At 40.7% G+C, this 26,983-nt stretch overlaps 1 protein-coding gene and 1 long non-coding RNA gene across 3 annotated transcripts in view; one reads left to right on the top strand and one right to left on the bottom strand.

Moving 5' to 3' along the window:
* Positions 1-22,878, top strand: part of LOC103479141 (uncharacterized) — a 120,263-nt gene extending 97,385 nt beyond the window's left edge. The window contains exons 5-6 of one of the 2 annotated variants that reach the window (XM_081601155.1): positions 20,092-20,315; positions 20,615-22,878. In XM_081601155.1, the coding sequence (XP_081457281.1) occupies positions 20,092-20,123 (32 nt within the window). In that variant the 3' untranslated portion in view covers positions 20,124-20,315; positions 20,615-22,878. Of the gene's footprint in view, positions 1-529; positions 651-20,091; positions 20,316-20,614 lie in introns of those variants that run through there. The other variant, XR_014085195.1, reaches the window with a different exon arrangement.
* On the bottom strand, positions 476-26,878 carry LOC103479135 (uncharacterized). Its single transcript, XR_535901.3, has 4 exons — positions 26,455-26,878; positions 23,967-24,113; positions 18,980-19,104; positions 476-1,937 (listed from the first exon to the last, which is right to left on the bottom strand). It is a non-coding gene; the product is annotated as an uncharacterized LOC103479135 (long non-coding RNA).
* Between the last annotated feature and the right edge of the window lie 105 nt (positions 26,879-26,983).

Genomic DNA, 26,983 nt, shown 5'->3' with positions numbered 1-26,983 from the left:
TCCCGCCTTGGCCTAATTATTCTTTTAAAGTCATTTACTTCTCCATCATTACCCTGCTTGAATGAGCCAATCCTGAAAGGCCTTGAACCTTTCTCTCCTTCCGCCTTGTCATTTCACTCTCCCCCGAACGTACTCAACCATTAAAGAGTCGCTGCAGACCGCCACTCATTATTGCTCAGTGCATTTACATTGAATAGGTCATTGGGACCCAACTAAGTGGAACTAATGTGGGACAGAATAGTTGAGGGTTTTGCTTCAGTGTTACACAAACCCTCTGCTCTGTAATAAGGACTCTCTTATTACTGTTAAGTAGGAAGGAGAATACCTCACTGATCCGAGCCATGTCTCAGAAAGAAAAAAAAAGGGGGGGGTTTGCTTGCCGTTTGCTTTGGGGTTATCTGTTTTATTGTTTGCTTCATATGTCCAAAATAGACCTAGCGTTTAAACCACAATAAAAAGAAACCTGTAGTGTAGCTAGTGTTGCATTTCTTAGTCTTCTTGTTTATTTTAATGCTTTTTTTTTTTTCAGCTGAATTGCTGTGACGCATACAGTCCAGTAATTATTCCGGGACAAGGATGCAGAAGGCGTTGCCATATGGTGGACGTCTCTTCTCCATCCTGACGTAGAGAAGACTCAACATCAGGCCACAGGGTCACGTTCTGACATCAGCAGCAGAGCACACCAGTATGGCCAGCGATTACAGCGCCTTGGAAAATAATTCGTATCAAATGAACAATGTCGCACTCTTGCCACACTACAACCACAAACTCCAATAGTATTTGAAAGGGATCGTGCGTGATAAACCAGTGTAAAGCAGGACATGGCTGTGAAGTGAGGAGTTCTTGTAAGAGCAAAATTAGAAGTTTGCACTTCATGCAAAACAGATTGTGAGAACTAGCACTTCACATGACCCTGAAATACTGCACTTTTCAGATTTGTCACTTCTCAAAACCATTTTGCTCCCACTTCACAATTATGCTCTACTTTGTGTTGGTCCATCACGTAGCATTAACTGGAACACATTGAAGTTTCTGGCTGTAGCCTGATACAATGTGAAAAAGCTTAAATCATCCAGAGGATTTTGCAGAGCACAATATTACAAAAAAACAGCCTGACCACGGCAGTCTGGAAACTGCACGATCCATCGAATCTTCCGCAGTAAGGAAGCTGTTGTAAATGTGTGAAGAAATACAGCCGCCGCTTTTTCCCGCTGACAATAAAGTCTGCCATCCCACACAACATGTGTCATGTCTCCAGATAAAGTAAACGAGAAGTAATTTTGGATCTTGTTTCTATTTCGTAGGCTCATCTGTGGGTGCGAGCAGGGAGGGAATGATAGCTGATACGTAAACCTCTGGCTCAACGTGGTGGGCGGGAGCACCCGAGCTACTTGACTTTCATTAACACACCGTAGTGGAGCATGTGTGTTTGCCCGTCTTTGTGTTTCTCCCATTTGTAGTGAACAGACACGATCGACTGCTTCTATCAATTAAGACCGACTTCCACTTCACGTTACACTGCCGATAAAACGGATCCCTCGGAGTCAGTCAGGTGGTCATTTCTGCGAGCATGGGAGGAAAGGAGTGGGAGGAACTGGTGATAAACAAGAGGGTAGGCCTATGTGAATACACTTCGACTGGCTTTAGCTGTAAGAAGTAAGACAGATCGAATATTGAGTGAGTGAAAGAAGGGCATCACAGCATCAAAGGCACGGTTTGAGAGGCACCAGGAGAGATTAAAGAGAGCCTTGAAGAAATGTGTGAAGGAGACCAAACTGTGGATGTTCTAGCCAAACCGAACAGGCGATAGCATTCGATACTAAACTCCTCCTCTTCAAAGTCACATCTATCTGAGCACGTTGCTGCTTTTCCACACTTTGGCTGCTGGATCTTGACCTTGAATAGGAAAGCACCGAGAGCACAGGGAGGCAAAGCACCTGCAAGAAGGGGAAGCTGGTCAATTTTTTGAATGATCAGCATCTTCAAAAATCAGAGTAATTTCTCTCTTGATTCATTTTCATCAACTTTACACCCCTTAAAAAAATCTCAGTATTTAATCCGTTATCTACAACTTTAATGCACAATCCTGAAATTTCAGCAAATTCCTTTAAAACAAAGTGTTGATATAAAGGACACAATTGCACGTAAACAAAGTTGAGTAGTAACCCAAACCCCTGCTGCTTCTGGCCCAATCAGCCTGCCCTATTCTGGCCCAGCTTGTGTGCCTGCATGCCTGCCTGAGCTTGGCTAGGTTTGAAAAGTCATGCTTGTGGGTGGATGCTACTCATAAATATGTATTTGGCTTAAGCCGAGCAGTCCCACTGCTCTCGACTCCGCTGTGCTCGCCCAAACCTTATGCTCTTCTCAACCGTCAGACATCCGCAAGTTACGGATGCAACTTCCTGGGGCATATTCATGAAAAGCCGAACAAAAGAATGATTGATGCTAGGATTTCTGATACAGGTTGCCGCTACAGGGGGGTTGAATGCTAAGATGGCAACAGGATGTTTGTAGAGACAAAATCCATATTTATTCTGCGGTTCGAACAGCATATTTTTTTTATATCTAGCTTTTAGGCTGTTCTTTCATCCAAACCTAATTTTATCTATCTTCAAATATAACCGAGGCGATTATGATGTTGCTTATTGACTTTACTTGTGTTTTTTTATTTTTTCCTCTTTGCATTTGTTTAAGCTGGTGACACTATCCTGCTTTCTTATAAAGGTATTCTCATGCCAAGTAAAAAATATGTTCACTGAAAAACATTGAAAACAAAAAATGCAAAAGGAGGTTCATTTTATGTTTTTCTTTTAGTTACTTAGTGCTTTTTATTGTGGTTTTGAATTTAAAAATTTTTAATTCACATTTTTCTCTTAAATTATAAAGTCTTTCCTTTTCTAAGAAGAGTTTTTGAATTTTTCCAGGTAATATTTGGCTTTAAACAAGATGACAGTTTTCACTATATCAGCAAATTGTAACAGTTTAGATTTTATGAATAGTGCATTTGTGTGATTACTCTCATTCCTCATCTTTGCAATGTTATTAATGATTGTAGTGAAATTTTGTACTTGTTGCCCCCTAACTCTGCACAATAACTTATATCCCATGAACTTTTTTTATATTCTATCACAGTAGAACTTTACATTTTAGTTTTTTCTTATTACGATTTCACGTGAAAGACCAACGCAGTGGTTAGTAATGTAGATATGGAATGAGATACTACAGATGTATAAATACATAAGATTTGCCGTCAATGAAAATTTGTTGACTGGATTAGTATTGAGCCTTCTTGAGAAAAAAAAACAACCTTTGCAGAATCACCTTTGGCTACAGCTGTAAATCCTTTAGCCTGTGACTCTATCATCTTTGCACATCTTGAGACTAATAAGATTTTGCCTCATAATTCAGTGCAAAATAGCTCAAGTTCAGTCAGATTGAATTCTCCTACCTAACTTTTAGATCTCTGCAGCTCCCCCAGAGTACTCTTAAACCTCTCCGCTGCTTCTCTGAGTTTTTTTTTTTCCATTGAGGTGGACCTCCACATTTTGGCACTTTTACACTTGTGCCATGCATTTTCCATTGAGGAATGCTGTGAGACCTCAGAGGCCTTTACAGAACAGCGGGATTTGTACAGACTACATTTCATATATAAACTTCTGAGGGGCCACCACAATAAAAACAAGGCTGAATAAAAATATACACAGAGGTCTTGTTGCATTTCACACTTTTAAACTACTGCACAATCCAAAGCAATGTGTACCTGCCCGAATAACTGTGTTTATTTGTGAGTCTCAGACATGTTTTTAATGAATGGGATGGCAACTGGTTCTCAAAATATAATGCATTTTGCAAAATCAAAGGCAGGTATTTGGGCACTGAATAAAGAAAAAGTTGCTTCAGAAGTATTGTTAGAATGCATGCCCCGTCTCATTGCTCGTTTGGGGTAGCATAATGACAATCTGCAGGCTGAATGCCAAACCAGTGCTTTCAATCTTTCCTCTGTAGGGATCGTCCACTCAACGCTGCCAGCCAACTACTGCAGAGCAAAGTGCTGCAGTAACCTTGACAGGACCTGACCTCTTCAATTACAATTGTGATTTCTGGATTCATTGCTGATTTTGTTATTTTTGTTAATTCCTTAAAACATTGTTACCACAAATTCCAATACAGCTTATAAACATTTAACTAATATTCCTACATCACACCTTAGTGTTCCTATCATGAGCTTCATGATATGCTCAGTCTCCCTGAAAAACCAAGATGTCATCCTTTAATTCTACGGGTAATATCATTCCCTTTCCCACTCGTACTGTAAGGCCCCTTCCTCTTCAGGTCTTGCCCAGTGAAAACTGCTGCCCACGGTAGCCTGTCCACCCTGTGCCCCGGCTGTCAGCTTTCCAGGCAGGCTACGTTGACAAGGGGAGGCCACTCGGGCTGTCTGTCATGGGGTTATTCTCGGGGCGGAGACGGTTCAGCTGATTCGCTGACACCGGCTGGTGCGCGCAGGGGCTGGAAGGGCGGGCGTTTGGCGGGGATTTACAACGTGTGTATGTGTGTGCATTTGGCGGGGAGCTACCAGGGGTTAGCCCTGCCAGATGACAGGTATGAGGGAGGCGGGGAAAGAGTAAGAAGGCAAAAAAACACACAGCAATGCGAGGCCACGCACCAAAACACACCTAGATCTGTTCACTCATGTTGAAGGACAATAAGGAGGGTTCCAGATCCTTGATGCACAGCTGGAAACAAATGTTCTGAAGAAAAGTATGACAAGGTAACAGGACAAGGTAATTGCATTTTAAACGTCTGTTTTAGAGTCACAAAACAGAGAGCTACTGAAAAAGTCAAATCCCAATGAGCATTTGTATTGCTTCTTGAAATAAATCTAAAATTTTAAACACTTTTCTGACACAAGAATGGTTGTTTGAGTCACACCATCAACATTAGATATGCACCTCCGAACATGGATCACAAGTCACTTCAAGCTCGTCTTTACCAAAGGCTTTAAAACCACAACAATTTCATTTTTTGACAAAAGAAAATGGATACAGTGACAAATTTTGCTTCAAAATTTATCTATATAATTATTTGCTATAAAAGTAAACTAGTGAAGAGAACAGATTTTTCCACATATAAGTTTTTGCTCCAGAATTTTTATTAAAATGGAATCTGTGATAATAGTTCTCTGACTCTTTTATGTAACTGTATACTCTGTCTTTCTTCCTTTGGTCCCATCAGACAATATAAGAAGAATTTTGTTACTCCTATCAATTCTAGATTTAAAAACATTCTTTTTTTAGGTTTTTGTAGAAGCTGGCGAGGTAAAATACACTGGCATGATATATATATAAATTCCTTTTTTCCACTTTATGTTTTTGGGACTGAAGTGGGTAAAAAACTCACATATTTAACAAAAGACTTGTCAGGTTCCCCCACATAAAGTTAGGTATGGTCAGCTACTTTCCAAACAGTACCATGCCAATTTTGTGGACAATGCAAGTTCTACTTCAGCTTTTCTTTTCTTCTGCAGGCCAAACCCATGCCTCTCAAGTTCACATATGTAGCTCCAGTTGTATTGTGCAGCTACATATGTGCATGATTGCATTGTATCCCAGCGCTCGTCTTGTGATGGGCTGGAGAAAATTTTTTTATGTTCCTTATCTTTAACTCCAGTTGGGATGTGGTTTAGTCAAACTTTCTTTAATTAGAGCCAAAACATTGTTTAAAGTCCAAACTCCAGCAGGCATTTATTCACTGAAAACATGAGCTTTGTAAAAACTCTTTATGCAAAGCTTTTTGTCATGTAAACCTCTTGTGGTCTTAGCTTGACATAGGCTATGACTCTGCGCCTTCGTGGTTCAGCTAATGGGAACCTATGAATATGCTAATCTGGCCCCACTAACACCTCCACCTGCCAGCAGTTCTGGACAGTTTCCTTTGGCTCTGCAACGCTGCCTCTGCAGTGAAGCTGGTTTCCTCTTCTCCCCTTTGTCTCCTCCCCTTTCACAAAACAGGAGATTTTAAATCGGTGATAAAGTGTAAAATATTGTATATTTTTGTATTTTAATTCAGGACTGGAGGCCACTACAGTCGGAAGTGGGATTCTTTGATTATTTATTTAGACTATGTTTGCATTTAACATCGTTTTAAAAAAAAAACTGCAAATAAAGGATACTGAGTCAGAAAATATGAAACAATATTCAGGTAAAATGCAATGTTTTACTTTATTTGAAAACTTTTTAAGATTTATATCAGGACTGGCCCAACTATGCAGCCCTGAATGTGGCAAGGGAAATCGAACCACCTTAAGGAAATCACTGACTTAACAATGGTCAAATCATTTTGAATATCTGTTTCCCCCCTCATGATTCAACGGAAAGCCCATGTTCCGTTTTCCCATTATATAGTCCGGGGGGTGAGAGTTAAGGGGTTTAAAACAGCAAATCAAAATTTGAAGAGAGCCTTTTATATTTACTTAATTATCTTTGATGCTGAAATTTGTTTGATGATCTGAAACATTTAAATGAAGAAAAAAAAAACATAATGTACTTGTAAAGGAGCTGAGATCTTTTCTCAGCATTGTGAGGAGAAAACTGAAGGTTGCTCCTAGACGGATTCCTGCCTGTGTTCTGAGGAGCAGATGTCTGTTATTTCACCAATGTATCGTCTGTACCATCTTATGAGGATTCCTCAGGAATCCTATGGCACTTTTCAGACTCCTTTGGGAGACTGGCTGGCTTCATATAATGTGCCGATATATTTATTTTCCACTCTGTTGTTTTAGATTTTATGAGTGTAATACTCTACCCCCGGTGAAAATGCATTTTCTGTGTGTTAGATTGGGATAATCCCTTGATCTCCATAAGAAGGTTTCAGCAACATGCCAATGCTGACTTTAGCCACAGGAGCCAGGGCGACCCAGGCGCCAAGGGAACCCCACTCCACTCATGCGGTGCCAGCACTTAAACAAACGGCGTCGGCTTTCAAAGACAAAAAGGGAGACGTGGTTCCACTGGACTCCCGGTCATGAACGTAGGTTTTCATAAGTCAGTTAGTAAAGACACACACACATCTCCCAACACAGAAATATTCTTAGGTGGCTGTTCGGGATGAAGGTCTGCTAGATTTGTCAAGCCCCGTTAACTTGCATGACTTTTTTTTTTTTTCATACTACATCAAACACTAAGGTAGTTTAATTGGGATTTGGTGTGACTGACCAACATGTTGTGCATCTCATTTGATCAAAGAATCTTCTTTTAAATGTTCCCTGTGTCACTTGAGTGACTTGTGGAAATGTCCTTTCAACAATGGCTTTGTCCTTGTCACTCGTCCATAAAAGCTAGATTTCTTGAGCGTCAACAGAAACGCTCACCTGAGAAGCGGATCTACACATCTCATCCAGAGTGAGCAAGCGCCACTCTCTTCTGCAGTCAGTCTCCTCTCAGTCCTTCACAACTGTATTTTTACTGAGGTTAAATGACACTTTTTTTTTTAAATGGAATATTTGTTTGGAAAATATCAAAATTAATTGCTACAATTTCCGTATCTCACATCTTGCTTTGAAAGAGACGCGTGCGCCAGCGTTATTTGATCATTCCTGAGCTCTCGCACTCAAAATCATTGTCTCTCTTACCTTGGACCTCTATTATCATCTAGAGAGCTTCTCAAACCTATTTTAGATAAATGACAATTGACTCCTTTTTTTCTGTAATAGAAACAGCATCCTGAAACTGCAAATGAGACAGAGTTCAGACATTAGTATTCTGTTAATTTGACCCCAGGCGCCTCTGTGCAATCAGATCTGAGGCAAAGCACTTAGCCTATGCTAAGGATTAATGACGGCCATCTAAAACAATTTGGGAACCAATCAGTTGAACTGAGGAGGGTAAATCTAATATGATAATTTATCTGCATCAACGCGACTTGCCTGGCAGGGAGGAGTATGCTAATTACGCGACCCTTACCTAGTGACTGGATGCACACAGCTGGGTGTGCCGGCTCTGGCTCTGCTATTAGGGAACTTTGAGGGACTTTGGAGTTTGCTGAAGCAAATTCTCCTTGGAGGGTGATGGGATGCGAACCCCGTCGCTTCACACTGAGTTCAGCCCTGCTCCCCTCAACCCCTCCATTTCAATTTCCATAATGTGCCCGCCTCCGATGACATGACAGCAAGGCGCAAATAAGTGCCTACATCAATATCAGATAGAGATGTAGTGGATAGCGGCTTTAATATGGTTGGAAGGCCTCCCCGAGGGACCGTTTTTTTTTTTCTTTTTGCCACTACAGAACATCAGTTACACAGTTATGACAATAGTCTCTTAATTGATTCGTTTAATTAGCCTGAGATGGAGCTAGCGCTGCGGCTTGTCATCCTTTATCATAGGGGGTCTCCTCTGCAGAAAGCACGGCCGGTCTCTTACCCCAAACCAGTCAGACTTCTATTAAAGTGTAATTATATGTAAATGAAAACTGCTTGAAAACCCTTTGCATGTTGACCATGGAAACAAGACTGGTGTTTCTTCACTTTTAACTGATGAAAGGATAGTTAGGGCGCATTTTGAAATGGATAGCCTAAGTTTTTTATTTATTTATTTATTTTTTTTCCTGGGAAGTTACTCAGGAATATTTCACTTTTTTTTGGTGGGGAGGTGATCTAAAATGTTTCATCAACCAAGGCAATCTGAGCCTACAGAGGAAGCTTTAGGATCTAGAGGCCTGTATGGGGCCACATAAGAGTTTCTGTTTAGTCTAATTCCTCTCCAGAATAACACGAACCCCTTTTAAGCCCTATACAAGCACTCCCCCTCTCTTCAGCCTGTTGTTTACCAGAGGCCTTCTCGCTATGAAGTTGGAGCTGCACAGAGAAGAGTGTGAGCAGTGATTACAACTTCCTTCGGAGTGAATGGTGCAGATGTCGGCCCAGCCTTAGTGAAGCAGAACAATGCCCTCAAAGGCGTCCGAACACAATGGGTCTTTCTCGTTTGCCGGAGATGTCTCTCTATAGCGGCTCGCGGTGCGGGGATGCAAAGCAGGTGGCACTCCGAAAAAGAGACAGAGACGGCCCCGGCTCTTTCAAGTTTCCCCTGACTTGAAAAGCATCAGCGGGGACGTGTGTGAAGGAGTCGGTGCGGATAGCTTCTGTGGTCAGTCCAGGCATTAGCGTTCGGAGGTGTCATTTAGCCGTGGATTAGCCGGGCACTCTGTTCACTGGGGATTTTCTCCCATTGATGGACCATGGAGGAAAGCTTGGCATTGATGCTTGCTGGCGACTTTCTTTCTGATCTTTCAAAGCTTGGCTGAAGATTGAGAGCTCTTTCACTCATATAAGGAAGTTGTAAAGTCCTACAGGCCCGCCCTTGCCTTGAGCTGTGTATGTTGATCTTACGCCTCAGGGTTTTCTGATTTGAAAAAAATCTCTCTCTCTCTCTCTCTCTATATATATATATATATATATATATATATATATATATATATATATATATATATATACGTTTAATACATTCTAATTGTTTAAAAGAAAGGTGTAACAATCCTGTTTGACGAGACCGGGGAATTCATGATATTGGGTCAACGAGAATGGCATCAGAGGAGAATTCAGAAATACCTTTGCAAAACCTATGGATCCAGTTTGTCAAAATAACGGTACACAAATCATAAATTGTGTTTTTAATAATCTGTTTTCATTTCTTGACTTATTCTTGATCCCAATGATATAAAAGCACTGGTGGTCTCCCTTTGTATATTTTCACATACACAAAAATAAAAAAAAGAGTTCATATTTAGTATGAACTTTAAGGTTTGAACAGTCTAGCAGAAATGGGAAGTCCTTCTGTTATCAAAGATTCACTTCTCTTGGTTCCCATAATAATCACGCCTTACTGGCTGCCAAATGACCAATCACACGTCATTTTAAGCCTCCTGTTTTACTGTACTGTTTTACTGTAAGTTAGCAAAGCACATGCATTGTTTTAAACAAATGTTTAAAAGAAGAAATTAACAAAGAACAAAACAAAGTAGAGATGGGATTTGAAAGTAACTGGTGCTTCTGCATCCAGTCTATCCAAAGACTGGATGATTTTTGTATGTATGTATGTATGTATTTTTATCTCCTTTCAGGTGTTGTGTCTTGGCATTTTAGGGACACCATACGGAGAAGCTGGTTGCTTCCATGTGCTGGGGCATTTCTGCTCAACAAAAACGATATTTCAAGACAGAATCATAATTGCGTGATTGACTTCATGAAATCAAGGCTGCTTTTGGCATCAAGTAGGCAGGCCACATTATTGAAATAAAAACCTACATTTAAAATGTCGTGTGTTTTGTCTATGTGTTCAGCAGGTGAAGCAATTAACATTATTCGCAAAATGGTCACTGACCATGCTTTTATGTGGTGATGTAAAGTATTTGAAGACTGGGTATTCATTAGGACATTTTCTTGCTAAAATGAAACTTTGCTTCACAATTTTTTTTCTATCCAGATTCTGTTGTGTTTAACTCATCTCAGATTAGTCAGTATCTCAGATTAGTCAGTATCTCAGATTAGTCAGTTTGTTGTTTAAAGCCACATGCCACTCAATCGTTGTGTTCCCGTTATCTCCTCCAGAGCATTCGCTTTAAGGCAGTGCGGCAAACTCTGAATTTGTCATACATTTTGCTCGTTAAATGAGCTCTGCATATCTCCTCTGCTGCAATCCTCCTTTCTTGCTTGTTCTCGGTTTCATGCATTGAAGAAACAAAGCAGGAGCTAATGTGTTTAATAAAACAACATCCTGTTGAGAGCAACCTACCTTTAGATCTGACAAATTCACAAACAACGCACCGCGACAGCTGAGATATTTTGATTGTTTGACGAATCAAATGCCATCCAAACTCAATGAAAACTGTGCAAAACTTTTAGTGCCTTTAAGACCAGGAGGCATATCCTAACTTCAACGTTCTTATGAGTACTGGTTAGCCAGTTGTGTTTCACTTTCTTTTTTCTTTTTTACCAAACTTAGAGGAGTTTTGCTGTGTTTTTGTGATCGACTGTTTAGTCTTTATTACTCGACACAACAGGATAAATTGAGCTGCTTCTTTTTCACTTCAAAACAGGAGCTAATACTTACAATAGCTCAGGGTTCCTCAAATCCAGGCCTCGAGAGCCGGCATCCTACGACTTTTAGATGTGTCTCTGCTTCAACACACCTGAGTCAAATAATGAGGTAATTAGCAGGACTCTGCAGAACCTGACTGCATGCTGAGGAGGTAATTCAGCCATTTGATTCAGGTGTGTTAGACCAGGGACACACCTAAAACTTTCAGGACATCAGTCGTCCAGGCCTGGATTTGATGAGCCCCTCCAATAGAGTGTCAGCCTTATCTCGCATATCTTTATATATGAGACTCATTTGACCAATATACGCTCGTTGTGATGACGATATTGTGCCGTTTTTAGTAGCGTCTTGCTGCACCCATTATTAAGACAATAAACAAAAACCCAAAATGCACTACAAATAAAAAAAAAAAAATAGTTCTCTACTCATTTATGTTTTCCACACCACATGTTTGTCTGTTTACCCAAAATAAAGGCACCCCGGTCTTACGGATCCACAGATTTAATTATGACAGCACAAATGTCCCACCGTGTGTTTACCACAAAGAGTCCCTCTCCATGGAGCTGAATAATTTGCTCAGTGCTTCCCCAACTGTGTGGCATTACTGCGGTTTGTCCTGGGCCCAGAGGAGAGCAGTGGGGACCAAATGAAGAAGAGTCACCTGGTGTCTCCTTCCAAGGTCTCACAGAGTTAACATGTAATGAATAAATTAATATCTAATGAAGGGAAGAGGTTGGAGGGGGTGGTTGGCACTATTACACTCACCCACCATATCTGCCATCAGGGAAGACGGAGGTTGAATACACTAAAATGTTGACAAACACCATGAGAAGACAGAAAAAGTGGTGCTAAATACCTTGTGTGTCCTACTGTGCTCATTTGAGCAGAAGTTAATGTCATCTATACTTTTTTTTTTGTCCCATTTGTGTTTCTCATCATTTTCTTAACCGCAGTGTGATCTCGTTACAGATTTTTGATTTCTGTAAGCGGAACTGCATTTAACAAATATGCATTTTAAATAGAGAACAGTCGTTGCTATTGTTTGGATTTTTAAATTTTTTTTCTTCTCCTCAAAAACAAATACCCTAGTATTAATTAGGAAAATCCGCAGGCCTTCTTCCAAATTGCGAATGTTCACATGTGATTTTACAAAAACAATGCCTCTTTCTCATTCTCACACGCTCTGTGCCATTAGCAGCCAACATTAGCGATCTCTTTGTTACAGAAATATGTACAGTATGATGTCTGATGAATAATAGCCGTGAATCTGTGTGCCTACAGATATACCTTTCATGTTTCTTTTGTCATTGAAGGATTTAATGCGTCATTGGCACATGTGCAAGCCGAGCCCTGCTGCGCTGTTGCTAATGTCGCGGCCCCCCCCGTGAGAGTACATTATCTCTGAGCCTTCCTATTATTCTGGAACAGTCTTTGACTTCTAATGTGCCTATCTGCACTTCCCTGGATATCGAGCGTTATTATGAAGCAAACTAACACTCCATTATTCTCCTATCTAGTCATTACAACAAGAAATACTCCATTAGTTAAAGCTCTCCAGTTTGGCCCCGTTAATTTATGTGAATGTCAGTTTGCTGTCCCACAAACACAAAGACTAAATTTATCTGCTGAGAGGGTTTCATGTCGAGGTTTTAGCAAATATCCGGATGCTCGGAGGCAGAAAAAGACCCAGCATAAAAAGGTGGACTTGGTTTGAAGCAGCTCTTTTGGGCTTTCAGAACTGGTATGATAAAAGGCCAACAAAAGAAAACTTGCATTACTAATAAAATAATTTAAAATATCCAACATAAAGCAAACATATTAAGCTAACTTGGCTCAATTCTATAGTTTGTTTGAAATTGCATTTTACAAAATAAACCTTGTGATCCAACTGTAATATCGCTAAATAAATTAGTAGATGATATTTAAAATGAGGAGAAGTGGTCTGGTTAAAGGAAATAAATGAAACTGACAAATAAGCATCTACGTCTAATGTAAGCAATGCCGTTAATGGGGTTGGTGTCATGTTTGTGTTTACCCAATATCGAATAGTTTTAGTACCAATAGGCATTCAGTTAGATTACAGTACTGATAAATGAAGTGCAACTCAATGAAAATACCAGAGTTTTCTATGCACACAATAAAATAAAAAAGTGGAAGAGAGAATTATGACACGGAACAAAACATTCACATGCACTACTGTAGGTCATTTCTGATGTATTTCTTGACCTGTTTGACTTTCTACAAGAATTCTCCAAAATCAACCTATACGCCATAGGTATTAAAAAAAACAGCAACAAAAAACACCCTTCATAGTTTCTCAAATGATCAGGCAGAACGTGACGATACATTTTGACGTAAACTTGTTCCGCAGGAGAAAACCAAACAATCTGCAAGTGCAGCTAGATGCCATGATATTGAGAGTTAAAGTCAGCTCCTGTTCTCCACAGGAGACAAAAGAAGCGCGTATACTGTAGCTTTATTTGAGACAGCACGGATAATACTCAGTTACAGCGCTCGGAGCTGAAAGTACTTTATACATATTCTTGTAAGGCGTGCAGCAACAACTACATTCAACCCACAGGAGGTATGCGATGCGATACGTTGAGCTGCAACAGCTGAAACATTGATATTTAGTGTCATTTTGGAGACTTCTCTGTTTGTAATGCTTCATGTCCGACATGTTGCATCAGGGACAAAAACCATCATCGACACATTGATGTTCGCATGCTACCTTTTCTATTATGTGCATTTTTTTTTTTTTTTTTCACTGAAGAGAGGCAAATGCCTATTTTTCCTCCCTGGAAATGCCATAAATCTGTTGCATCTACAAGGTCAGCCATTAAAATCCCACCAAAGACAACAAAATATGTCACTCTTTTTTTCCCCTCGTTCTGGTGTCATGTTTGTGTAATGACATCACGCAGCTTTGAGTGATAAATTACACTAGCAGTCCATTCTTAGGCAAAGGGCAGCGCAAGGTCGCAACCTCATGGGCTGAGGAAACGGTAACGATAAGCAGGGGGTTATCCTTCTGCTGATTCTTGAGGATGGCCACCCCTCGCGTCACCTGTCGGTATCTTACTGTCCATCTCGTACCAGGGAAGAGAAGTGAGAAACTCTTCACCCTCTCAGCCTCCAAAGAGGAGCGGGTTTGGGCTCAGGAGAACAATTAAACAGTGTCAGTTTCTGCAGGAAAACAGAGACAAAGTGAAAGAGGAAACAATTCATCCACAACAGGACACGAGAGCGTGGAGGAAGACCCGTCTTCAAAGATGCAGGGGTGGCTTTTCAGAATAGTTTAGAGGTGGCGCACTTCAAACGGCCCGGCGCAGCTCTCGTACTGAGCCGTTTTTCCTGCTATTCATGTGGTTTGGTTTTGGGCTGCTATAAGTAGCCCGCATCCTGTCCCTCTGTGGTCTCAGGTGGATACGTTTTGTTTTTCTTGCTGGGGCCCGGCCTTTAATGGCTCTCTGTACTTCCACTGCTACTGTTGGCAGGCAAAACCGATTGGCTTGTTAGCAATGCGTATATCAAACGTGAGAACTGAACTGCAAAACTCTTCTGGCCTTATGGATGTGGCTCCCCACTTGAATTTTGTAGAAATGTTTCTCTGGCACATTGTCAGACCCAACAACCGCAGTATAATGGAGAGAGACTCTTCAAAAAAATTCCTGCTCCAGAGTCCTCTTCACCTCTAAGATGATTCATCTTCCAATGTGACAATAACTTGAAGCACACAACAAACATAATGAAGTAATGTCAGTGACTTCAGGAGTAGCCAGTCAAAGTCTTTGATTGGCCCGACTAGAACCTGTACTTAAATCCAATTGAACATCTCTGGGAAGGTAATAAAAATGCCTTTGTAGCACTAGCAAAAATATTGAAAAATATACAAAACCAGGGCTGCCCAGCCTTTAGAGACAAACTCGAGATGAGTTGAAGCTATTACGGGTGTCCGAGGTGCTTCAACAAAGTTACATTTCCAATAATTACATGCAGCTTTTGGTTAGTTTGTTTGTTTTTTATAAAATGTGACAGAAGTGAAGTGATGTAAATGTGAATAAATTACACACAGACTGACTCTGTTTTACTGATTTGGTGACCAGATCAGAGTAAAGGTGCTTGGATATAAATGCGTATAAACGTTTCACAGTTTTGTAAAAAATACAAATATTTGATAACCAGGTACCAATGTCCTTTTAAGTCACACTCTGAGTTAGTCAATCACATATAATTCCAATAAAAAATAAAAAAAACAGTGATGTTTGTGGTCGTATTGTCAAAATATGAAAGGGTATCACAACTTTTGCAAGGGGCTGCAAATAAAACCAGTAGCAGTTTCTGTTGCTGCTCTCTTTATTTGCTCGTGAAAAGGTAATCAAGGCGGAGCGTGCGTGCTAGACTTGTGGTTTATTATAGTTTGCCAATCCTCTTATTTCTGTTTGAGAAAGCATCTGCTCTACAACCGTGCTAAGTGTCACTGTATCCGCCTTTTCCCCCTTCAACCTCCTGGATAAATATAGGCTTGAAGACGTGCCTCCCTGCAACCTAAGCGGACCCTGCCCCGTCCGTCTGTCTACCTCTGGCCTCTCCTCGCTTCCCCCCCATCCCCCCTGTTTTTTCAAGGCTTTTTTATTTTGGTGTCCTTTTGAAATATCTCATCCACGTCGATCGGTGGCGGTCTTCTTGTTACCTCTGCTCCTCTTACAACGCCCAGATGCACACATGGCCCATTGTTTAAAAGCACCAGCCTGATTAGCGTGCACTCACCGAAGGGGCTGGTAAGCAAGCCACTTAGAGGAGTAAATGACCTCTGTGGTGTAATTATGTACAGTTCGTGGTAACCTGGTGGTCTAAACTCGAGGTAGAACACCCCTCTGCTGTCTTTGGCCCACCTGCGCCTTTGTTAGTCACCCAAGAAAGCCTGACAAAAAAGTCTTTAGCTTTCTACTTCTCTTACTATTTTTCTCTTAACAACCCTTTTCTCTTGCGGGCTTTCAAATGTGTCTGGATGTCCTCTCCTCTCGCCCGTCTGTAGGTCAACCAGCCCATTAATTATTTGGTGATTACAGAGTGATAGGGGGGGGGGGAAGTGGCAATGTTTGTCTAACATGCGGTAGGTCCTGTTTATGTAGTATCTCGGGTTAGGTTTGTTCTTGTCATTGTTTCCTTATGACCCATGACTTCAACTGCCCTCAATAAATCAAGATGGTCATTTGTAAGCGTTCGAGCACATTTTAAAGCTAGTTTTATGCTGCGCTGGGTGACGAAATCCCGGTTTTTCTTTGCCTTAAGAATCACGTTTTTAAACACGTTTACCCACGCCGAAGCCAAGAAGCAGTGAGGACCAATTCAAAGGGTGAAGTGGGGCACCGACAAATCCAGAGATGCTAACGAGTGCAAACATACACTCATGTCCTGATTGTGCAGTTGGTAGTGTGGACAATGGGGGCGGAGAGAGGGAAATGTGCACGGCAGCTTTCCATTATGAGATCCTGTGTATTACTGTAATCCAGAGGGCCTCCTGCTCACTGTGGCGTGTGCCAGACTCCTGGGTGGGCAATCTCAGAGACAGTGGGGAGGCCCAGCTTATTTCTGGGCACATTTGGCATGGCCTACATGGCTGTTACAGGAACTAGAAGTGGAACAGAAGTCATAAAAAAAGACTTTGATAGATTGGGGGGAAACTTTTTAAGGCGTTAGAGGTGATAGGTGCACCTGTGCCGTGTTTTGCTTTGGATTTTTCTCTTGAAAGTGATATAATAGCAAAACGGACTAATATTCAAAGACTTCCACGTAACATGGTTGTCCTTCACTTCCTGCCATTTATTTTTCTGCAGGGTTAGTTGTTAGAGACTGTCACAGTGAGAAAACCCATCTGGCCCTGAAGACCACTTTTTGGAAACCTGCTAATCGTCTCAGGTTAGCAACCTGCCTCAGGAGACTCAGAAAACCTTTCAATGTTCTGTCAGAGGGCTTATCCCTGCCCTACCAGAGAGCTCTGCTGTTCACTGAGACGGAGATGGTTGCTTTCCCTCTGGAAATACGTCTTAAACCTGTTGAGGTGCCAGGAACTGTGACTTGGTTGATGAGAATTAAATTTGCAACAAAAAAACGTACATGCAAACAAAAAGAAAACATTTCATATTATTATTATTGATAACATCGCTATTTTGTTCCTTCTTACTTCCATTTTGTAAATTTTGCCACAAGTTGATGCATTTTAACCATAATGATGTTCTGTAGTAGATACTCTATTATGTACAGAAAAAAATGAATGAAATGCTGAAGGGGCAAAAGAACCGACACCTAGCAACAAATTTAGGTAAATTAATAAATAAAATTAAGCAAAATCTACTTACTGGGATCAAAAGTCATTAATCACAACAACAAAAAAGGCTAATGAATAAAATATTTTGAAAATTGAGTTAATGTGCAGTGAAACTAAACATATAATTCATTTAGATAAAGTCAAATTGTTAAGTCTGCTAAAAGCCAAACCAAAATTAACTGTCTGTCATTGCCTTTCAAAATCAGGTAACAAGTCAAATCAAATACAACAAACACAGGGATAGTTATTGCTTATACATTAAAATATTTACTGACGCTATATAGTTTGACGAGGTCGAACAAAGTAGTTGAAATCCTGTTCACAAATGAATGACTAGAATGTTTTCTTTTCAACTTTCAGAAAATACTGAAATCTTGACATTAGCATTATAAGCGTCGCATGAAAAATACTGTATGGATCAAAAGATATTGACTGCATTTCAACAGAGCTTCAGCTTACGGATGTGTAGCTTAAATGTGAATAGTATGACATACTCTGTATTATCTGCATCTGTACAGAATGGATCAGGAGCCTCCCAGCATTGGGGAGCCTGATTGCCATAGTTACTGAAACAACAATGACGATCGTCCCAAGGTCACAACCCTCCACGACCTGGGTTCAGGGGGAGGTTGTCTGAGGTTTCCTGAAAATAATGGGTGGGAAATCTCCACTTCCCAGACCTCCCAGTAACCCTACAAAGTGGAAGATTTATGAGACACAACAAGGACTCCCCTGATTGGCTTTATGACTGGACTTCCACTTTGTTCTCTACTAATGCCATCAGGATGTCTTAAACCCTAAACTTTGACTCCAGAGTGAAGGTTTGATGCGGGATTACGGACAGTCGGCAGGATGACTCAAGAGACAAAAAGGGTTATGAAAACTGAACACCACATTTCGCACCGCGATGCTGTTTTACTATGCAGGGTCCGGCGGCGCACCTACGAGCTTTAAACTGAAATATACAGCGCTCGCTTGGACGAACAGCTGACTTTTACACTAATAGACACGCACACAGTCACAGACAGGCGCTGGCACTAGTGGAGACATGCATGGGTCACCTGGTAGGTCATGCCCCCCCACTGGTCAGCTCTGCTATAAGACTGCATTGATTATGTGCCTGTCTGCAAGCATGCATTCGAGCATGTGTGTTTTGGAATCTGAACATGTGGACACATGTTTTTTGATTCTTTTTTAGGGCATCTGTGCAAGTGTGTATTAGTCTATGGAACATGATGAGGATGTTTACATGGGTTTTAGTTTCTCTTGATTATCCTCAGGACCAACAGTAGCTTCTGTTTTGAATGAATTTATAAATTGACTTTAGGATTATATTCTTGGTTTATAGCTATAAATATTAGTATTTAGCACATTTTTGAGGCGCACTAGTACACTAAAGAATAGATTTACCTTCTCAATTAGCAATTTAAGTGAACTAATTACAACTAGCTAACTGCAAACATGATAAACAATCTATGACCCCATAAGAAAAAAAAATACACTTTACTTTTTAAAAGTACAGAACAGAAGTGTGACTAACAAACCCTGAATGACATACCTCTATCCCAACTATGACCAGGGGACTTTCTGTGACTTCAGCTGAAAGTCTCCACCAGCTTAGGGCATGAAGAGGATGGAGCTGTTGCTCATTCATTTCAGCAAAACCCCTCAAGCTCAATTAGGCTGGAAGAAGAACGTTTGCAGACATTAATTTTCAAGTTTTGACATTGTTTCTCAGCTGGATTTAGTTTGCAACAAACAAATAATTTTAACAAGCAAACAAATAATTGTGTAATGACTTTAACATTGACTTTCTTGTTGTCACTCTTGCATAACAGCTTGTTTTAAGGTCAAATTGTTGTTCTGTCAACAGTCTCTTCTGCCTGAACTCTGCAGCTCCTCCAGTTACCATATATGTCTTGGCTGTATTTCTGATTACCACTCTGTGAGCATAGACAGCCACTTGTTGGTAGGTTTGCAGTTGTGCCAACATACAAACCTACCATTACATAACTGCTGTTTTATATCACTAACGCCACTTCTCCCCAATTTTACACTGGACCTGTCCACGTTGTCTTTTAGCTATTGCTGAAGATGGAACAGCTATATTTACACTGAGATAGAAAAACTCAGAGGTGGACTGTTTTCAAACTAATGGCAACTGACTGACTGAGTTGTTTCAAGAAGAAGGTAGGGTTAAATACAGTTTTTCATCACACCTTTCAGACTTTTAAAAAACTGTAAAAAAAAAACAAAAAAAAAAAACATGTCACTTTCACAGAATTAATCTGAATTAACTACATGGAAGTTTGTTTTTGTAATGTGATCAAATATGGGTGTAAATATTTGCAATTTACTGTATTAAAAATGAAGGTGAAATAAAAACCTACAATGTAAAAGGTTTTTCAAAAAGATTGTCCCCCTCTTTTTATTTTTATTTTCTTAAGGAAACAAATTTAGTGATTTGAGAGAGAAAAAAAACAACTAACATTTATCTTGTGTCTTTACTTTAGTTGTTAAGGAACCACCCCATCATCAGCGACTGCATGAGAAAAAGAAGCAAGGAGACAGCCGGAATATAATCTGAGCCAAATTCAGCAGAATGGCCTGTTTATCATGGTGACCCTTCAGCTCTCATCTCTCGTGCCTCGTATTCCATTTGTCTTTCAGCTGTGAAAGAGCGTTACGCAGCCCACAAGTGACCCACAAGTGCCCAAACTGAATACAGTGTGCTAATAGCTGTGAGAAGACACCCTGGGAGCAACCATGAAATATGTGCAAGGACCCGTGACCACTGAGATAATAGCCCCTGACCAGACCACGGATTGTCTGTCCACTCTCTCCTCCGCCGCTCTCCCGCTCAGGTTTGGAGTGGCTCGGGTCCAGGACAGATGGTAAGTTGGGGCTTCTGTATCTTATGGCAGAGCAGGGGGTAGGACAAAGCCACATGGGCGATAGAAGGATCAACAAAATGTACCATCCTTCCAGCGAGATTGCAGTTCTCTTAATTTATTTATTTTTCAAAAAGTACACCTGGGGATCTGTTTAATAAAACGGTAAAGAGCTGTCTATTTCTAATTTTGCACTTTAGGTCACATGCATGGCTTTTTTAAAAAAAATATTAATAATAATAGTCTGGATTACAAGTGCATTCGTCTACCCACAGAAAATATCCTCTATCTTCCTCATACAGGTTTCCAGACGAGCCACTAAACACAAGCCACAGCAGGGCCGGTGCTGGCTATTTCCTAGCAGGGAGTTTTGTTTGTGGGAGCTTTTTGTGTTCATCTGCCGAACCACATCCAGGGCAGAAAGAAGAGAAGATGGGGGCAGCTCTAATTAAAGCCCAAGGAAGAGTGTCATCTGCTGTGAACTCACAACCGGGGGGGTACAGCAAATCAATGGACAGCCAGCTCTGTCATCACCATCAACAGCTCCCGATCAGAGCAATTGGAGGGGAACAAAAAGGAGCGAGAAAGACACTACCGGGGAAGCTTCTACCACCTGTGCCGAGCCTAAGAGTGCCGAGGGGGAGAGAAAGAGGGAGACGGGCACAGAGATCCATGAAAAACACAGACCGAAATTGTGACGCCACGGTTCAATCTATTGTGAAACACTGGAGATTTATCGTTTCTTAGTTAGGGTTAGCAATTTTGCAATCATCACCCTGGACATCTATTTTGATAAACAAAGGTGCAATTCTATGACCAGAATGATCTAAAGACCTTTTAAAAAATATCGATTTTTCTTTCTTTCTTTTTTTTTCCCCCTCTTGCTTTTGCTATTGAATCTAGCGGCTACACAGAGAGAGAGAGTGCCAACGATAAATGTTTCTTGCAACAAGAAAAAGTGTTTCCAGCGCAAATTTCAGAGTATTGAACTCTGCAAGCGGTATCAGTGCTCTCCTGTGTGTGTGAACCGTGCCTCCGGGCCAGAGAGCTGAGGTGCGCTGGATCAGATTCTTACACAAACATGGCCGCAGAGACGGCATGTTCTCGTGGCATTAGTATTTCAAATGTTTTTTTTTTTTGTTTGTTTTTTCGAGACGAACGTGAATGCGACTATTTTTGTCTCATAACGCGCGCTCTCAGATAGCCCCTTTTGAATAAATGAATTCTGACAAGGGGAATCTGCATACAAAAACACAGCAGGTTTTAAGGCAGCGGCTGGTCGACCATCGAAGACCTCTGAAGTCCTCCCTGAATCTCTTCATTCATCGCCTGCTCCTTGCGGGCCCGCGGCTCTTTAAATGGCCGCCTGTGTTTGTGCCGTGTTCACACTGGTGGTTAGAGAGGCAGCGAGGCATACACCAACACATTAAGTCCTCTGTGTTTGTGGTTGGCACCTGCAAATCCTTTTGCTTGCCTTAATGTCATGCAGAAATGTGTTGAATTTAAAATGTGATCTTAAATGGAACCTTGAGTGTGATTCTGCAAAGAAAATAAGAAAAAGCAGCATACTTGTTTTTGCCTTCAGGCAGGCACAAATTTATTGGTCTTTGTGCCAGAAATTCAGACACCTCAGCTGTGAGACCAAACCGTTTCTAAGAGCTCTAAACTTTCTACACTTTTACCTTGCAGGGTTAAAGACTATTTGATTTGTGTTTTGTTTTACTGTCTAGTGCCAGCCTTTCTCAATGTGCTGAGTTAACCCAAAAACTGGGTTAGAGTGACCAGTGTGTCACACTGAGGCAGCCAAAGAGTGGCCTAAAAAATGACAATGATCCAAACTACAAAAAAATGACACATATATATGTTATGTGTTACATTTCTCTCAATTACTTTCAATTATTAAGTAAAGACAACAAAACTGTCTAATTTGTAATGACGCCGTTGTTGACAAATTTAATATAAATAGTAAAATTCCTATTTAACATCCCATTGTATGAAATTAGTAAGAGTCATTTTCTTGTTCTCTTTTGTTAAAACTCCAAGATCACATGTTGAAATTAGCACGGCTAAAACCAGGAATAAAGCTGTAACACAGGTAGCAAGAGAAATATGTGTGAAGAAGTTTCTTAGGCAGACTGGATTGACTGCATGACCAGTTTGGTCAACGTGAATGTTCAACACAACAAGCACAAGCTTATTTTAGCTACTCTCCTGGTCAAACATGAAGGTCGTCTAGAGTAAAACACCCTGACAGTTGCCTTATTTTACCCTCTAATCATTTCCTGTTTCACTGTGTGTGGAAGAACACTGAAATCTGATCAGGCTGTGCAGCCAGGTTGGTTTTGATGGTTCTTTTTCTCCAAATGAAGGAAATCTTAATTTGAAAACTGTGTTTTATATTTACTCAGGATGCAGTTGTCTGATATTAAAATATTTTTGATAATGTAAAACATTTGAGTGTGACAAAAAAAAAAGTCCTGTCATGACGTTTTTGTTACTTTGATCACTTAGTTTTGTACAGTGTCTGTATTGGGGTGAACAGCATAAACTTTAGATTGTGCTGCTGCATGGAAAATCTTACTTTTTTCAATATTATTATTATTTATGTATTTATTTTTGTACAAAAATCACCCAACCATTTCGGGATAAAAGTCCAATGTTTCATACACAATCTATATGCGCCCTGAATAGATACAAAAAATTATGATTTAATCAGAAAGTAAATTAGGACGCCATCAGCTCCTGCGTTTGGCAGGCTTCCAGGTGAACTTTCATCAGTTGGAGATTGCGTCTACAGATAATGCACATTTGTGGAAAAGTGATGGTGGCATGTTATTTATTTAAAGCGACCTTCATTTGTATACAAATTAAATGCAAGGCAGATGTATAAAAAAAAACTTTGACAGAGATATAAAGTCTTTTATCAAAAGACATGAAGAAAAATGTCGGAGCTTCACCGTTTGCTTTAACCTGGGGCAAAAAAACCCTGATGATTTCTCATTTGGGATCATTCTCCTTGCATCTTGCTCTTAAATTCTTGGTGGAAAAGGTTAAAATGAAGAAAAGGGAGGATTTAAAAATACATGTTAGCCTCAGTTAGGAAGTGTCAATTGTCACAGTTAAGTTCAAACGTACTAAAAATTGTACTTTTATAAAACTCTGAATCAGGACATTGTGAAAATTTCATTTAAAAATGCTTAAAGAAGTATGTTTGGCCAGGGTTTTTTGTAAAATCTAAAAAATACATTTGACTATGAAACAACTCGTATTCAATATTGAAAAACAAAGTGACACGAAACACATTAACAATGTTGATGAAACCTTAGAAATACAATGAATAAGTTTACTTTAAGCATCCTAGAGATGCTCGATCTAAAGGCGGAATGATGTGGCACTCTGATGCATTCAGAAGGAAACTGAGCACAATAATTATACATACTAAATGTATCCATTCAAAAAGACAAGGCAGAGAGTGCATTGGAAATTACAGGGTGAATTGCTTTCTGAATCACAGAGCATTTGCCGTACAAATGAGACCCATGTTTTAAAATGCTAATTTGCCAGAGCTGTCCAGACTGTTGCAAAGATTCCCCCTTTACCAAATACGTGAACACGCCACTGAACGCGTTTCACTTCATTCAGAACAAACCTCACCTTTGATGAGGCTCGCAGAGTAACACTCAGGCCCACGCGGTGCTTGTGGGTAGATGGAGCAAACTTTCAAAGCAGAGCCATCTCCATATGTTTGCAACGATAATCTTTCATCCACCATCCCCGACTTTGGTTCTCTCCCCTCTGCGCCTGTGGCAACAATTTTATTTCTGCATCAATTAGCACAGTGATTAATACAACAAGCAAACAGTTTAGAAGTAATGGGACACAATTAACATCTTTCCCCATCATAAAGGATATGCTAAACACTCACACCAGCGCTTTATCTGCCTGGAATAAAGATGTGTTTAGTAGCTAATTCATATGCTCTGGGATGGAAGCGGAGAGGGCCTGGCTTTGAGCTATGCCATCGCCACATTAATCTAATTATACTTAGCCGAAAATGAGTCTTGCAAATCGAGTCTGCGTGTGACACTCTTACACTCCCACCCCCACCTTAACACATACACACACACACACCAGCCTATATTGTTCCCTAAATGGGAGAGTGAATGAGAATGCCTTTGCGTTTTCTATGCAAGTGCCAACCCCCTCTTCAAATGCCAATGTAGCGAGTGAAAGGACGCCATTCACTTGCTTTGTATCCAAAACTTATTACCGCCTTACTTTGCTAGCAGCCCCCTTCTCCCTTCCCTCTTTTGCTGTTTTCTAATTACAAAATCATTGGCGCTGGGAGGGTGTGCATGGGTAAATAGAGCTGTAGGGGCCTGTCATGTGTGTAGTAGTGGAGAGAGGTCCTCGCAGCGCTCGGGGATGAGATGATTTGTTGTGATTGACAGCTACCTTGAGACTGGGCCTGATGGAGTTGTCAAAGCTGTATGCTAACAGACTGTTTCCTTACCACTGCAGATGTACTCTGCTCCGCTGTACTGCACACACACACACACACGCGCGCACGCACGCAGGCACAAGTACTCTCTCGCGCACACGCAAGCACACGCACGGCCTTACTGAGCATCAGGCATATCATGGGAACCCAAATATTTAGCGGGACGACGGTTTTAAAATGCCATACGAGAAGAGGATGTCAAATTTCAAATCAAATGTTCCTTTTGGGGTTACTCTAGAGTAAACAAGCACTTTGTACTGAGGGTTTCGCACTGCCACCTCTTGCATATCACAGGTTTGTTTTCTCTGCAAAGCGTAGACTGAGCCCTTTTTTAAAGGGTGCCTTCTTGGGCTAACACTGGGTGTGTGAATACAATGGCAATCCTACATCTGGGAACTCAGTAGGAAAACTATCCCATTTCTCACTTGTGCTGTCAGAAGAGGGTGTTCATTTTTACAAGGTGGATAGTGTTACTACAAAATGAAGTTGTGCAAAATTCCCTGTGAAAATCGGGTTATGAGCGTCAGCGGTGATTTTGACTGGTACTATTCATCACACGGCTCCGCCGAGAGTTGGTGGAGCCGTGTTTGTTTATAGTGGGCTTTATCCTTCCAACTAACAGTGTAACAACACGTCCAACTCACGAGACAAGATGATACTTTAGAAGCGATTAGAGAAAACTAATAATCTTTATTGTTTTATTCTCAAAAACATAGAGAAGCTTCTAAAAACCACAAGCTGCGTTTTAGATCTGTAATCAGCGTGCAGTAATTTAGTCAGAATTTGAATATTTGTTACATTGTTTTTATGCGTTTGAAATGCCAATTCCTCGATTGTAGAAATAGGAGAAACAGTTGAAATTTTCCAAAAATAAAATAAAGGTTTTAAAAATCAAAAATGGCGTATTTTTGAAGAGTTTTTGCTCAATGTAACATACAAGTATAAACTCCTAGAAGCAAACAAACGGTTTCTGTCCTGGGCTGTAAGAAAGTAGCTAAGTTATTATCTTGCAGTTCTCACTAATTGTTCTAAACATGTCATCTTTGCAAAACTTAACCATCTGGTTTACACAACTTGGTTGATTGCTGCTTGTGTGAACTTTAGACTATTTTAGCACTTTTTTGTGAAGTGTCCTAATCAGAACAATCTTTATTTTTGTTGTTACCATGATTAGTAAAACAACATATTTCTTTATTCTTGTTAAGTATTTTATTTCACTCCGAGTTTGACAACTGTAAATATAAATGTTGTACATTTTGAATCGAATTTGGTCAAATGTAGTCCCAACAAAAACAAAATAACAGCAACTTTGAAACAGCACTTCCGAGTTAGCAACACGACACTAGCTTTAGCATTATTAGCGGCTAATGGTTAACCACCACCAGTATTAAAAACATGTTTACAAATCATTCTTATTTTTCCTGTCAAATTGTATTTTTCTTATTGACACCTCAGACGCTGTCAAACGTTTTTAAAATATTATGGCCTCTTTGATATTTTTGTGCCAAAGCGTTGTTAGCAAACTAGACAAGAAATCTTTAGGACTCAATTTTGTCAGGTCAACAGAAGAACTACTTCCTCTGTAGCATAAAAACAAGAGTTTCAAACGTGGATGCTGGTCATCAAAGTCAAACCGCTTACCTTAATATCTGGTATATAAACTCTAATTACACTGCTAGTTTTAAACCTTTGAACGTAACGAGAGACGTTCACGAGGACTAAATTTGATGCAGCGTGTTCAGTCCCGATATTCCCCAGTCTTAATTTAATGTGCCAGTAGATCTGTTGAACATCATCAAAAGGAACGGCTCTCGTTCTGTGACGGGGCCTCGGCTTCAGCGGGGTATAGAATGACCAGCCTCACTCTGCACTTGGTGACCGGATTTCTCCTCTGGCCCCCCCAAGTCCTTTCTTCTCCCCCCTCCTTTTCCCCAATGCCTCGTACTCCGTGCTCTTATTCATCTCGGGGAACAAAAGCTAAGTGTTTAGCTTCGAGCCAGATCAAGGGCCCCGGCTTCTTCCTCCCAGGAAAAGGTGGAATAACAAACATGGCCGTCGCCGAAATCAGCCGTACCTTCTGTCGACTCCAGACTCCCACATCTGTGCCGCACCTCTCTCTGTCTCCCACACAGCTGCTGCGGAGGCTGGGGAGGCTCCAGCCCACTGCCTC

The sequence above is a fragment of the Poecilia reticulata genome, chromosome 2, assembly GCF_904066995.2.
Source record: "Poecilia reticulata chromosome 2, P_reticulata-male-v2, whole genome shotgun sequence".
Classification (NCBI taxonomy): domain Eukaryota; kingdom Metazoa; phylum Chordata; class Actinopteri; order Cyprinodontiformes; family Poeciliidae; genus Poecilia; species Poecilia reticulata.
The sequence above is the reverse complement of the archived record's forward strand: the minus strand, read 5'-3'. Positions and strand labels throughout refer to the sequence as shown.